Here is a 13,435-nt window from a genome sequence, read left to right as displayed (position 1 = left end):
GGCGTCCCAACTTGGAACTGTGGACTCAGCAAGACTAACTTCAGCTTATCGGCTCTACACTCATAAACGCACACGAGCGCACACTCCCAAGAGAACTGCAGTGAGCGTTTTTACAGTCCATTCAAGTTTGCACTTATTTGTAATGACTTGCCACACACCACACACACAAAAGTTGGTTAAGCTTCTTCAAAAGCCGCCACAGTAGCTTTTTTTTGTTTGTTTTTTCCCTAAGGGAAACTTTGTAATTTGTTGTCGACAAATCTTTTTGTCACCTGCCTATTTCCCCAAATATGTCCGTGAGCGTGCCGTTCTGAATCGCGATGCCTCAATTAGGTCCAGTGATGACTTCACACAAGCGCCATTCATTTGCAGTCTGGATGTGCAGGGGTGAACACTTCCTGCTCTGGAGGGGGTCTGAGGGTCTCAGATGTTTCCGTTCCTACACGATCTGCCCTCCTCGTTCCTCCCCCAACTGTCCTAACCCTCCCATACTACTACAACTTTCCGAGAGCAATATTTGCATTTTGTTTAGTTCCAAAGCAGTTAAAGGAAGCATTAGGCATCGCAATTACTTTACAAGCAATCGTTGAATGCGATTGCTCCATTGAACAATTTGAGTTGGAGGATGTGCGATGGGATGGGCTGCAATCCTCTTAAGACCGTCCCTGCGCATTTGAGACAACCGTTCCACATTAAAAGGCTGAACTCATTCACTGATGAGCAAATACTTGGATTCAAGCGCACCTTGTCCTTGCGGTATGAGCGGGACCTCCTTCCCGGCCGGGGACAGACACATGACCCTGTTGCCGTTGACGTGGCCCTCCGCCTCGGCCTGCTGCCCAAAGCGACAGGCGATTCCCGCCGAAAGGTCCGGAACGTTGTTCACCTCCAGCAGCAGCTAGGAAAAGGGCGGAGGCGCCGCGGTTAGGCGATAAACTCGTCTCGCTGTACGTCGGACAGAATTGAATGCAAAGCGACGGGCCGGGAGATGCTGAGAAACGGCGGATCGGCCGACTCTGCTAAAGGGTTAGTGACACTAGTCGGCCTTATCTGACTTGATGAAATATACACGGCGACGAAGGAAGTCAAGATTTGCTTGTGTTTGCGCCCTCGCTTTCAATTGTTTGCAGCTGATTAGGTACTTCAAAGAACCGAGTCGGACTTCGTGTATAGCCGTCATGCAAAGTGCGTGTTCAGACCCACACAGAGTGGATGTTATACAGGCTGTAAAAAGACCCCCACTCCTCCTGCCGCGGTGCCAACCTCGGACGGGGGAAGGACGACAGCAAGCAGACTCACCGGGACGCTGTGCGCCGATACGGCGATGCTGTCCGGGTGAGCGATGACTTTCACGCAGCGGTCAATGTCGCCGTTGAAGCGGTTGGCCTCGTCCGCTCTCGGGCAGCGATCCCGCCTTGAGCAACTGTACGACAAAGCAATGCACACCATTTGATACATCAGCTAGAGCAATACTAATCCAAATGTTTTCTTTTTTTTTTTTTGGAAGTTCCCCCTGGAGACTCCTTTGTTCAACACACGAACCCAAACCCTGATTCAGGCACAAGCGCCTATTTTTAAACTCTGACCCTGCCTTGAAACCACAATTTGAAACCGTAGCCCTTGTTTACAACCATAACCCAGGCTTAAAATCCTCATTTGCTTCCCTAAGTTTGTCTTAAAACCAGATTTTCAAATCCTGACCCGTACTTGGAACCTTGGCTTGCAAGCCCTAAAAAACACTTTTTGAAAACTTACTTTGACTGACTTGAAACCCAAATTTTAAAAGCCAAGCCCATGTTTAAAAGTCTAACCCAGACTCGAAATCTTATTTTGAAATTGCAGTTGGAAACCATGACCCTTGAGTTGAAACCCATAAATGAAAGCCCTGTTTTCAATGCCTAACCCTTGTTCAAAACCTTAAAACGGAACTCAGACCCTAAGCGCTGTTGAAACCTGAACTTGAAACCCTAACCGCGTACTTAGAAATCCTAACCCTGACTTCCAACCCTAGTTTAAAAACCCTAACCCTAGCTTGAAACCTGAACCGTTTGATAAACCCTTAGCCCAGGCTTGGAGGCCTTCCATGAATCCTTAATCCTTTTGTCAATCTTAAAAGTTCATCTTTGTAAGACATTTGGGACAATTTGATGCTTGCAATTTTCTGGGAACAGTTTGGGGAAGACCCTTTTCTGTTCCAGCACGGTTGTGCCCCAGAGGACAAATCAAGATCCATGAAGGCAAAGGGGACAATTTCTAAATCTTCTAAATCCTTTTTTTGTAGAAGTACGATGTGTTTTGAACCGAGGCACCTCTCAGCAGCTTCAGACATTAAGAGGCCGGTTAGACTGAAAAGACAAAAAAACTCTCTCAGCTGCACTGCTCAATTGCATCAGCACACTGAGAGTCACGCGTCGTGGCCGTACACAGTCACGTCTTGAACGCGCATAGCTGAGGGCGGCCGGCATCTTTGCAAGCTCTCGGGTGGTTCCGAGGGTGCTCAAGAAGCTAAGACTGTTCTGGTGTAATTACACTGCGAAGCGAGGATCGGAACGGCGGCGATAGCTCTGTTTCGACTGGGCGTTCCCCTGTGACCGCTCATCAGCTGAAGCACCGCAGACAAAATACTCTTTTCATGTTGCCGTTTTATTCATCAAGTTTTGTCTGATGGGAGCCATTTGTTCCGTTATCTTGGCCGAGCAGCCCCCTCGGCGGGAGTCTATTCATTTATAGACAGAGCCACAGACTCCAGCCCCTATGACAACGATCCACAAAAGTACATTTTGCAACCACAAATGTGAGCTCGTCCGAATTGGAACCATTCGTTGATGTGTTCTGCTTTAAGACCACAGGGTTGTGGGTCCAAGACCAAAACCTTTTACTCTGGGGAAGATGGAGGTCGGGAGCCGTCTCGTTCCCTGAGCACTGGAGTCAACTTTTCAACTTGCACATTTTGTTGGAGCTTGCATTTTCATTGGGTGTCAATGTCAAGCATCCAAGCACGAATGTGTAGGGTCAGCAGTAAGGCTAAGGTCTAAGGCTAGGACGAGGTGTAAGGTTTGGGGCCAGTGTCTGGAACAAGGACATGGACTAAGGTCTTGGGCGGGCGGGGACTAGGCCCGGATTCTAAGGTCTCGGGCCAGGACTAGTTTTAAAGGTGCAGTTCTAAACTGTAGGGCCAGGACTATGTCTGAGGTCTAGAACTAAGGCTAGGGCTAGTTCTAAGGTTTGGGGCCAGGATGATCTACTTTGTAAGTCCTTGACTAGGTTAAGGTATGGGATCAGGACTCGGATTGGTTCTGTAGCCTCGGGCCTCCAATAGGACTAGGTCTAAGGACCAAGGTTTAAGGCCTAGTGTCAGGACTATGTGTAAGATCTATGGTGTAGGTCAAAGATAGGTCTGAGGTCGAGGCCCAGGACAAGGTCTATGGTCAACCGCCAGGATGGGTTGGGAAGACAGATACAGGTATGAATCGGAAGTGGGCACTTGGATTTGCGATGTAGATCCAGCCTGCGTCGTCAGAGCCACTTGCATGTGGTTTCAAAGAGGCTGTGTGAGAATTGCTCAGAGACCAAAGAGATGCTAAAGGATGGATTCCATTGACAGAATGTTAAAGTGGCCTTGTTCTGCCGAGTGATGGATCATGAATCACTTGAGGGAACGGCGGCCGAGCAATTTAGTGATAAGTGGACAGCATTAATTCATATAATTAGACATGGCAGGAGGCAACGAGGGAAAAAAGCAGTTAATTTAAGATTAAAACAAAACATTATTTTCCTCCTCTAAAGTCAGCCGCGATGCGACAAGTCTGAAAGCTGCAATTTAAGTGACGCCGATCCTCATCAAGATAGAGCCCGCAGAAACGCACACGTCACCGTGTCCCCCCCGGCTCAGGTCAGCTTCAAACATTGCGGGCCGTCTTGCAAAACACAGGCTTTTAATCTCCTCAATCCCCCGTGCTCCATATCGAGGTATTACGCAAGATAACCCGGGGGTCACATAATTAAGATGAGAGAGTTAAGCTGGCTCTGCCGGATCCCAAATGTTCCCGCCGGTATGCTGAGGTCCCTCGGTGACGGCCCAGCTAATCCCCAAATGTCACCTCCCCTCCTGCTGACTACATCAACACGGGTTGTCCCGGACAACAAAATCTGAGGGATCTCAGATCGAGAGCTAGGAATAGTGCTAATTGACCAGGGCTAGGTATAGATCTGAGATGTTTGGGCTAGGTCTAAGTACTAGGATCAGGACCCGGACTGTGCCTAAGGACTAGCGCCAGGTCCAGGTCTAGGACCAGAACTAGGGCTCTATCTAATGTCTTGGGGCAAGGCTAGAACTAGTTCTGTGGTCTAGGGCCAAGACTAGCTCTTAGGTTTAGGACCAGGGATTAGGGACTTGGGCTACGCTAGAGTGTTAGCCAAACACTCATGTCACTGCACACCACCAAACATAATGAACCAGTACCAGGTCTACGAGTAAGACTAGATCTAATAACTTCACCTAGGGCTAGGTCTGAGGCCCACGGTCTGAGGCCTCGGGCCAGGACTAGTACTAAGGTCTAGGGTTACGACTAGACTAATGTCTTTGGTTAAGACTAGCACTAGGTCTAAGGTTTAAGGGTTAAGTTATGGCCAAGGATGAGAACTAAGGTCTAGGGTGAGGACGAGGTCAAACTTCTTGGACCAGGACTCCAACTAACATCTATGGGCATCTTGTGTTTTGGGCGAATAAAAGGACTTGGTCCAAGACCTAGTGGCAGGACTAGTACTAAGACCTGTGGCGTAGGGCCAGAATTGGTTGGATGCTTTGGTTGTTGGCGGGTGGGTGCAGCGTGCAATTCTGATCAATCGCTGGCCAAGCGGGCACGGGAGGCAAATCTCACCCCTCCTGCCTTTCGCTGCTGCTAAAAAAAGAATTGTCTCGCCTCAAACTGCACAAATCACATGCCTCCTCTTATTTAGAACGTTCCACTGGCTCTTTGTTAAATAGCAATGTTACACCCTTAATCCCTTAGGCAGGCACAGTGTGTGTGTGTTTGTGCGCATGCAGACTCACGTGTTGTACAGGACACACCAACCGCAGTGAGGGTCCCCGGAGCTCAGGCACTCCGCACAGGTACCGTACTGCTCGCAGGCCTCTACGGGGACCTGGGCCACCTAAAATCAGAAAGATTTTAAGGGGGGGGGGAAGAAAAAAGTCAAGTCAAGTTTCCTTTCTTTGTTCTCAGCTCTGTTCCGAAGGGGTCAATGGGGTCATGGATTTGTTTGTTGCATATTGGCAAAGATAAGTCGCATTGGGGGAAAAAATCAGCTGATGAGTGGGAAATCAATTAGCGGTTGCTATGACGAATCCATTTGTAGGGCTCCTCTTTCATATTTTATTTATCCGACGTGCTGTCATAACAGCTCCTCAATTAAAAGATGATTGGCAAAACTAGCACTTTATTTTTTTTAACCCCTTGTTGATGGTGTCTGCCCTTCTTGCTGTTTCTTCATAACTGTATTTCTCACTTTTACTATTCTTGTACTATTGATTGTGTTTTATGTTCAGCACTTTGTTATAGCAAATAGCTGAAGATAGGTTCACAGAAAAAGAAATGCAAGTTGGTGAATTTGTCAATAGCGAACCGCAAATGGGCAAGAGGCCAAAGTGTGTGTGGGGGGGGGGGAAAGTCAGCATCTGTCAAGACAATAAAAGCATTTATTAACGAGCAGTTAAGTCAGACGCTAATGCTAATCTGTGTTTCCAGGAAACTCAATGCAGCTCTCCTTACCGTTTGGTTTTAACATCATAGCCGGGGGGTGGGTGGGTCGCACCCGTAGTGGACGTGGGTGTTTCTGCTCCTACTTCAAGTTCTGATAATGTCCCTGCGTGTAGTTTGAAAGCGGCTCTGGATCTACTTCCGGCCCAGCTGATCATGTCACGGGCAGAGAAATCGAAGTGTAGACAAGCTCACTCGCAGACACATTTTCAGAAGTATATAAGACAAATATTGACTTCGTTGTTGAATTTCACACTTGGTGAGTGAGCAGGCACTCCAGAGACTTCCCTGTTTGCATACAATCCATTAAAAAGTCAATTTTCCATTACATTTTCCCTTCAAGGTTGTGTTCATGCAGTGTAGCAAAGCAACAATCAACTCGATTAAAATCCTTGCCAGCAAAGTCGTAGAAAGGCAAAAATGCCGAACGAGACAATGGAATTAAGGACAAAGGACGCCGCTACGGTCTCGTACGGTTCACATGGGCGACGGCGAGTCAAGGCTGTCCTTTTCTTGTGTGCAGTAACCACGGAAACCAAAAATAAGCAGCCTGCACAGTAACTTAAACCGAAGCCACAGTGTTTTCCTCACCCCGGGCCGGGCAAGGGAGCGAGTTCTTGACTCGACACGACCTTGCCAAGGACAGACTGAAAAGTGCGGGATTTTCAAGATGGATTTGCTTTGGAAGACGACAAAAAGAGAAAAATGCTCTTCGTGAACCACCGCAAAGCTAATTTTGGCCCACCTGAAGCATTGGAATTGTAAGCACAATTGAATAGACCACAGACAACGCTTTCATGGTTGAACCTTTGTACTGCAGCACATCCATTTGAGCGCTATTCATCTGTGTTGTGCAGCAGCCTCTCTGCCAACTTTTTGTGTTCAGTCTCAATTGTCAGAGAGGAAATGTTATCATAAAGCAAAAACACCATGGCGCACCATAAAAATCCACTTGACAGAGAGGGAGATCGGTATCGGCACATCCCCGTGGTGAGCCGCTTTTCTTTCCGGATCTTTCTGCAAATAAAACCACAGCCTCGTCTGACGTTTGGATCCCGGCGTGTGTTCCTGCGCCTCGTGAAATTAAATCCATTCTAATCAGACCTCCACATGTGTTTTATACAAGTGGTTCTCAAACTGGGGTCTTGGGATTTCTGGGGGTCGGCAAAATATGTTTCTATCAATGACTACGCAGCCTCATTTTGAAAAAGCGCATACCTGCAGAAGGGGGATCTTAATCTCAAAAATAGACAATTTTTACTTTGTATTCCGAGGGCTTTTAGGTGGACACATGGTAGCTATGTTTTAATTGGTATTTGTATTATGGAGGGTTCTTGGGGGGGGGGGGGGGAATCACCCCCGTAATGGGGTCTGTGGACCCAAAACCTACGAGAAGCAACACAGTGAGTCATTGGCTGATTTTGTCCTTTTTGTACCGGTTCCTGTATTCCAATTTACGTCAGATTAGGATTTTTAAATCCCTAAACTCCTCCCACGAGGCCAACTCATTTTGTTAATGGAATGAACCAAATGGGTTTTGAACTGCTGAGGGGAAAAAAAAGAAAGTTGTGTACGAGTGTGTGTGTGTGTGAGGGTGAGGGTGGGGGGGAGTTTGCTAATCCATTTTGCCAACACGGACCTGCGAGAGCGCCCACTTATGCTATTAGCGTACCGGAGACACACTAATGCACTCCACTTGTGATTGCTTACATCAGGAAATTGCATCGCACGTCCAGCCGGGGAATAAAAAAAGAAAAGAAAAGAAAAGAAAAGAAAAGAAAAGAAAAGAAAAGAAAAGAAAAGAAAGAAAGAAAAGAAAAGAAAAGAAAAGAAAAGAAAAGAAAATCAAATCAAATCAAATCAAATCAAATCAAATCAAATCAAATCAAATCGGAGAGCTCCGTGCACTCGTTTCCTCGTGATACATTCGTGTAAGGAAGTGGCCGCGGTGTGAGGTAGTCACCACGAGCAGCATTCAATTCAGATTTCTGTATCGAGCGGTGAGTTACTGTATAAATGTGTTTCAGAGAAAAGGACGAAGCCAACCTATGATCCCAGGCGAACCTTTCCTCACCATCGCACGTACGGCGGTACCTCGATTGACGAGTAACCTCGACTTGGTTTTCCGAGAGACGACATTTGATTTGGGGGATTTTTGGGACTCGCACGCCAAAAGGTTTGGCAGGTCGCTTGCTTGGAGCCGTTCATGGCCACTCCCGGTGGAATTTGACTGTTTTACTCAACATAAAACAAAGACAATGACTCGTTGTGCATTTAAAACAACAACATACCTTTACCTGAGGAAAGTCGCTAGCATGCAAAATGCCACAGACAGACTAACGAATAGCACTCATGTCGCGGCGTTATCATAACCCTTTCAGCAACACAAGCAGTACAGAATCACATGTGGACAGACAATATAACTATAAATAGTAATTCTTCTCGCTCTGCGAAAAATCGACCTGGTGGTCAAGACAGGGACACCTTATGGAGCCGCACAATGAAATAATCATATTGCGCAAACTGTGTAATTCTTAACTTTCTATTGAATTATAATGTTTGTTTTTTTTCAATAAAATAGGAGACTGTAAATTGCTATTTTTCTTATTAAAACTGCTAATTGCCTGTATATAAATAGTTGGGTCTCTGGAGTTCCTGTCCTCCCAGCAAGTATGAAATGTTCAACATGTTCTTTGAAAACGAAATGGACTGCTGCATTCAGTGGGGGGGGAAGTTAACCCAAATATTTCCCAAGAATACATTTTCGAGCTTTACTCGAACCTGTAATACTGTGAAACTGCAATATTTTTGCTCAAGGTGATCAAACGGTCAGAGTGCCTAATGTTAAGCGTCTCTTGATACTACGTCCGAAGCGGGTACATTTGTAGGCGCGACTTCAACCCCGAATTCAGAGTGTGAAAGGACGAAAGGGTCTTATGTTGCTCTAATAGCGAAAGTGTCCTTATTTCAACCTCACTGGATCATTTCACGTGCATTTGAGAACTGGCCTCACGTGACACGGGCTTCCCGTTCCCACTTCAGTTTATTGACACGGTCTCGGGTTTTCCTCGTGTAAAATACGAAACCGTTCATGAACCCGACGGGAGCAAGCCCCGATTTACGAATAACGGTGGCCCGCTTCCATTTGGATGTATAATTGCCTTTATTCAAATATATATGATCCTGAAACATATACAGGATATAACGCTAAGATGTGTGATTGGGATAATAGTTTCTGGTACATTTCGGATTTTTAGGGAATGATCTCTTTTTTCGGGCAGCGTAAATGACTTATTCGTTTTGTCACTCATCGTGACGTGTCTCGGTCCCTTTTCCCGATGAAGGACGACTGTACTGTTCCCACTGTAATGTAAACAAACAGTTTCCAAACTAGCGATTTGTGGCCTTGCCAGTGGCTTGATGACAAGCGAGACCGCCGCCGCCTCCTGCGTACACGATCCAACATCCCCCTGCTCACCGACCACAAACCCCAAATACAAGTCGAGGCATCGAATAATGTCTCGTTTTTGAGGCGTCGGAACAAAAGAGGACACGGGAAGACGGACGCCGCTTCGACGCCACTCTCAGAGATTGCCCTGAAAAGCCCCCGCTGCGCTTTTCCAGCCTTCTGTGAGACGTCATTTCATAGAACGCCGACCGACATGTGGCGAGGTTATTGTGGCCTTTTTTTTTTGCGTCCGACGTGATCAAACTGGAGTCACGCGGCGATAAACTCAACTCCTGTGAGGATATCACGAATCATCGAATCTCCAGATGCTGTTGTTTTGTTGGTTTTTCTTTGACCACGGCCGTTGGCGCGCGCGCGCGTGGGCACCCGTCTCCCGCTCGCTCTTCATCATCGCGCGTACTTTCGGCAGGAGCTCATTGTTATTCCACGAGGGTCGGCTGAGCTCAGCCAAATCTGCTCGCGCTTCCCTCCTCGTGCCGAGTCTGCATTGTTTGGCTCGCAGGGATTCAGAAAGCTCTCATCTCGGCGGGGAAATGTGTGTGTGTGTGTGTGTTTGGGAATCAAAGAGTGAGGCGCTCTCCCCGAGGATTCTGCAAGCGAGCGGCGGGAGAGTCTGAAGGGAAAAGAAGGGATAGGGTTTCAAGTCTAGCACAGGCTTTCAAACCAGGTTATAGAATTCGGGTTGATAATAGGTTTCGAGCCAGGTTTAGGGTTTCAAAGGAATCTTTCAAGACTGGGTTCGTGTTTCAAACAAGGGTTAGGGTTTCAAATTAGGGTTTAAAAGATAGGTTAGGGTTTCAAGGCTGGGTTCGGGTTTCATATTACTGCTTCAAATCAAGGATAGTGTTTCTTACCAGGTTAGCGTTTCAAGCCAGGGCTAGGGCTTCAAATTAGGGTTGCAAGGTTGGGATAGCGTTTCAGAAAAGGGTTAGGGTTTAACATAAATTAAGCCTTCAAATCGTGGTTAGGGTTTCAAATTCGGGTCTCAAGATCAGGGTTGAAATTTCAGGTTAGGGTTTCAAAGTTATGGTTTCAAACCAGGGTTAAGGTTTCAAAGTAGGGGTTTAAACCACGGTTAGGGTTTGACATTTGGTTTTCAAAGTACAGTTCCAAGTCACAGTTAGGTTTTCAGATTATGCTTTCAAAGTAGGGTTTTAAACCACGGTTAGGGTTTCACATTGGGTTTTCAAGCCAGGGTTAGGTTTTCAGATTATGCTTTCAAGTCAAGGTTAGGGTTTCAAATCACGGTTGGGGTTTCAAGCAAGTGTTATGCTTTCAAAGTAGGGTTTTAAGTCGCCGTTAGGATTTCAAATTAGGGTTGCAAGTCGAGTTGAGGATTTCAAAGTTGGGCTTGAAGTCAGAGTCAGGATTTGAGGTTAGGGTTTCAAGCCAGGGTTAGGTTTTAAACGTGGAAAATGTGCCAGGGACACCAACGTTGTGGTTGACTGAGCCGGCGAGGCCTGCGAAGTTGTTGGCTTCCGGCTGGTCGCGCGTCGCTGCCGGCGCCGCGTGGCCGCCTCCTCCGAGGAAAGCCGCATCGCTCCTCGAACGACCGACGCTCATCAACGAGCGATGTCTCGTCTCTTGCAGTTTATCGCACCGAGCGAAGGGCCGTCTCGGTTTGTTTGAGAAGATCGAGCTCGACGAAACGGCGTGGGCGTCCGCAGCCTCGCTCTCCACGCGAACCTCCGTGCCTCCGAAAAGCTCCCCGAGACAGTTTGACACTCTGCGGTCTACTTGTTCTGGGCAAAGCCGCTTCTAAACATGACGAGAACCGTGCGTTCAAAAATATTGCACAGTTTTCGCGCTATTACAATTAGTATTATTTTTTCAAAGGTTTCGGTGAATAAAAACCTTGCTGCCGTTGAACGCGCTCCATTGGTACATTCGGAAACGTGCAATGGAAATAAACAACATGTCATGCAATAGGAATGTATTTGTCAGAAAATGAGCGTCGGCTGCTCTTCACCGCTTTGTGAAGTAAAACATCAGAGCGGAAACAAACCCATGTGAGCCAATTAGCCAGTTAACATTCCGCAAATGTTCCCAAATGTAACAATTCCCATAGCATTTAGGGGTGCACTTTAGTTATGTTTGATTGACGTTACGTCTCCTCTGTAAGACGTCCCTTGACCCAAAAGGTTTTGAGAACCTCCGCCACGGTTCTGCGACTCCAAAGCGCTCATGAAGCTTTTCACGTTGCCATTCAGCCGCCCGATAATCGCTTGATGGCGGTGAGAAAGTGATTAGCGCCGCTCGCCGGCTCTTATCTGCAGCGAGCGCCGGGACTGTACAATGTACGACCACGACGGCAAACGGCCGTGTGATGGCGGGCCAAGCGAGGAAAAGTCAAAGGGTGTTGCTATAAGCCGCGCAGAGAAAGCCTGTAATGGTTCACTACCGGATGTGCGTGCGTGCGTGCGTGCGTGCGTGCGTGCTGCATACAAAAGATACAAGCACTCAGTCGATGCGCATGGATAAGTAATTAGAACAGCGGCCCATCCTGCATCTTGAACAATTCCTTCTGTTTGTGCTTCTTTCCCACAGCCGGTAGGATTGTAAAGAAATTCGTATTTCTTGGGACGTCTGTGTGCCGATGCCCGGATGGGTTTTACTCGAGTTATTTGTAATGTTCAGTTTGTTTTGGTTGATGCGAACCGAAGAACGACTAAAGCTGCGAACGTCCTCGAAATGCGACGCTGTGCTCCACCCGCATTCGGCCACGTGATGCCCCATTCAGATTTGATTTTGTATTTTTCTCCGTTTCTTAGAGGGCTTGCGCACTGCATTTTTCCTGATGGCTCGACATGCTCGGCAAAAAAGCGTCGCCAATCGCTCGTATCTGTGCAAGCCCTGGATTTTGCCCAAAATGGGGGACTTCCTGTTCATGCATTCTGTGATAATGTACGCCCAATTTATTGTCGATTGGTGAAACTGGTGTCAGGGCGTTAATTCTTTTCCAACTTTCCAGTGGGCACTACTGAGTTTATTTCAGGAGGTCATGTGCCCATCCCAGAAAAGACATCGATTTGAACCGGGTGATGCGTGCAAAAATTGGTGAGTTTTCAGCCATGTTCAAGAATCGCAAGGACCAAAATGATTCCAAGAGGACCAGAAAAATATCACAGTTCACATTTGTTGTTCTGTGTTCTATTTTCACGGCGGCGAAAAACAGTGAATCACGCACTCGTAAATGCTGTTGCGAGGCGAATTTGTCTGTGGAAAATGCTAATAGTAGTTAGTTGTCATGGAGTATTCAAGTGAGTCCCTCAGTTTGGTGTCATTTCTCTGCAGGGGTTATCACATTTGACATTCAGTCCCACAAATGTCAAGTCGACTCCTTGAACGAGGATGTTCGTCTCGGACTTGGGTTTCAATGCAAACGGTTTGCAGCTGTTTCTCTCTCACCTGATTGTCGGACATGACGTAGAGCGAGGTCTTGTCCAGGGAGAAGGCCATGTCGCGGAGGACGGGGCCGCCGTCCTTCGTGACGGTCACCGTCTCGTACAACGCTCCCACATCCAGCGGACCGTCCGCCCGGATCTGCGGCGGCGTGGAAACAAAAGACTGGTCACGCGGCAACTCTGTGAGAGGAGGATGGAAATGTAGGCTCTTCACGCCAGATGTATGCGGTAAGAGCCTACATAAGCGCACCTAATTGCAACCTGATCCGCTGGGATTTGACAAATCATTTGAACATGTTCAATGAGATTTTCCATGCTAAATTGAATTGAATTCAAAATGCTTCTTTGAGATCAGGTCAAAATTAGGATTCGAAGTCTCGGATAGGAGAAGCTTTCCGACAAGGGTTGGAAATTAGCCATGGAAGTCTAGGATGGGGTTACAAATAAAGGTTGAGTTTTCAAAACAAGTGGCACAGTTTCCAAAGTCGGGATTTCAATCAATCCGAGTCAGACTCGATGGGACATGACAAATCGCATGTACATGATCTATGACTCCATTATCGATGAATTGCTTATCAATCCAATTCCTTATCGATTCTCTTTGGTTTTCATTGGATGAGGGAAAAAGGAAATAGAATGATTTATGCTCTGCATACCCACAAGTATCCCACACGCCCTCTTTGACAAAACTCAAGCTTGGCAAGTCGTCCCTGGATCATCTTTGCGTGCAAAATACAGCCAAATTGCTTCTACCTCGATGCCATGTTGGAAGTGTTCCGAACCAAAATACACTTCTTGCATGT

General features: G+C 47.1%; 1 protein-coding gene across 5 annotated transcripts in view; it reads right to left on the bottom strand.

The window, feature by feature from the left end:
• LOC133483530 (plexin-A2-like) overlaps nt 1-13,435 on the bottom strand; it is a 95,196-nt gene that overhangs the window by 44,398 nt on the left and 37,363 nt on the right. For all 5 annotated transcript variants that reach the window (XR_009790140.1, XM_061784891.1, XM_061784890.1 and 2 more), the window contains exons 4-7: nt 12,637-12,771; nt 5,054-5,154; nt 1,300-1,423; nt 745-898 (exon numbers count right to left, since the gene is read on the bottom strand). Coding sequence is in view for 4 of the 5 variants with exons in the window: in XM_061784891.1 (XP_061640875.1) it covers nt 745-898; nt 1,300-1,423; nt 5,054-5,154; nt 12,637-12,771 (514 nt within the window). In the remaining variant the exon portion in view is untranslated. The remainder of the gene's footprint in view (nt 1-744; nt 899-1,299; nt 1,424-5,053; nt 5,155-12,636; nt 12,772-13,435) is intronic.

The sequence above is a fragment of the Phyllopteryx taeniolatus genome, chromosome 9, assembly GCF_024500385.1.
Source record: "Phyllopteryx taeniolatus isolate TA_2022b chromosome 9, UOR_Ptae_1.2, whole genome shotgun sequence".
Lineage (NCBI taxonomy): Eukaryota > Metazoa > Chordata > Actinopteri > Syngnathiformes > Syngnathidae > Phyllopteryx > Phyllopteryx taeniolatus.
This window is presented reverse-complemented; position numbering and strand designations above follow the sequence as displayed.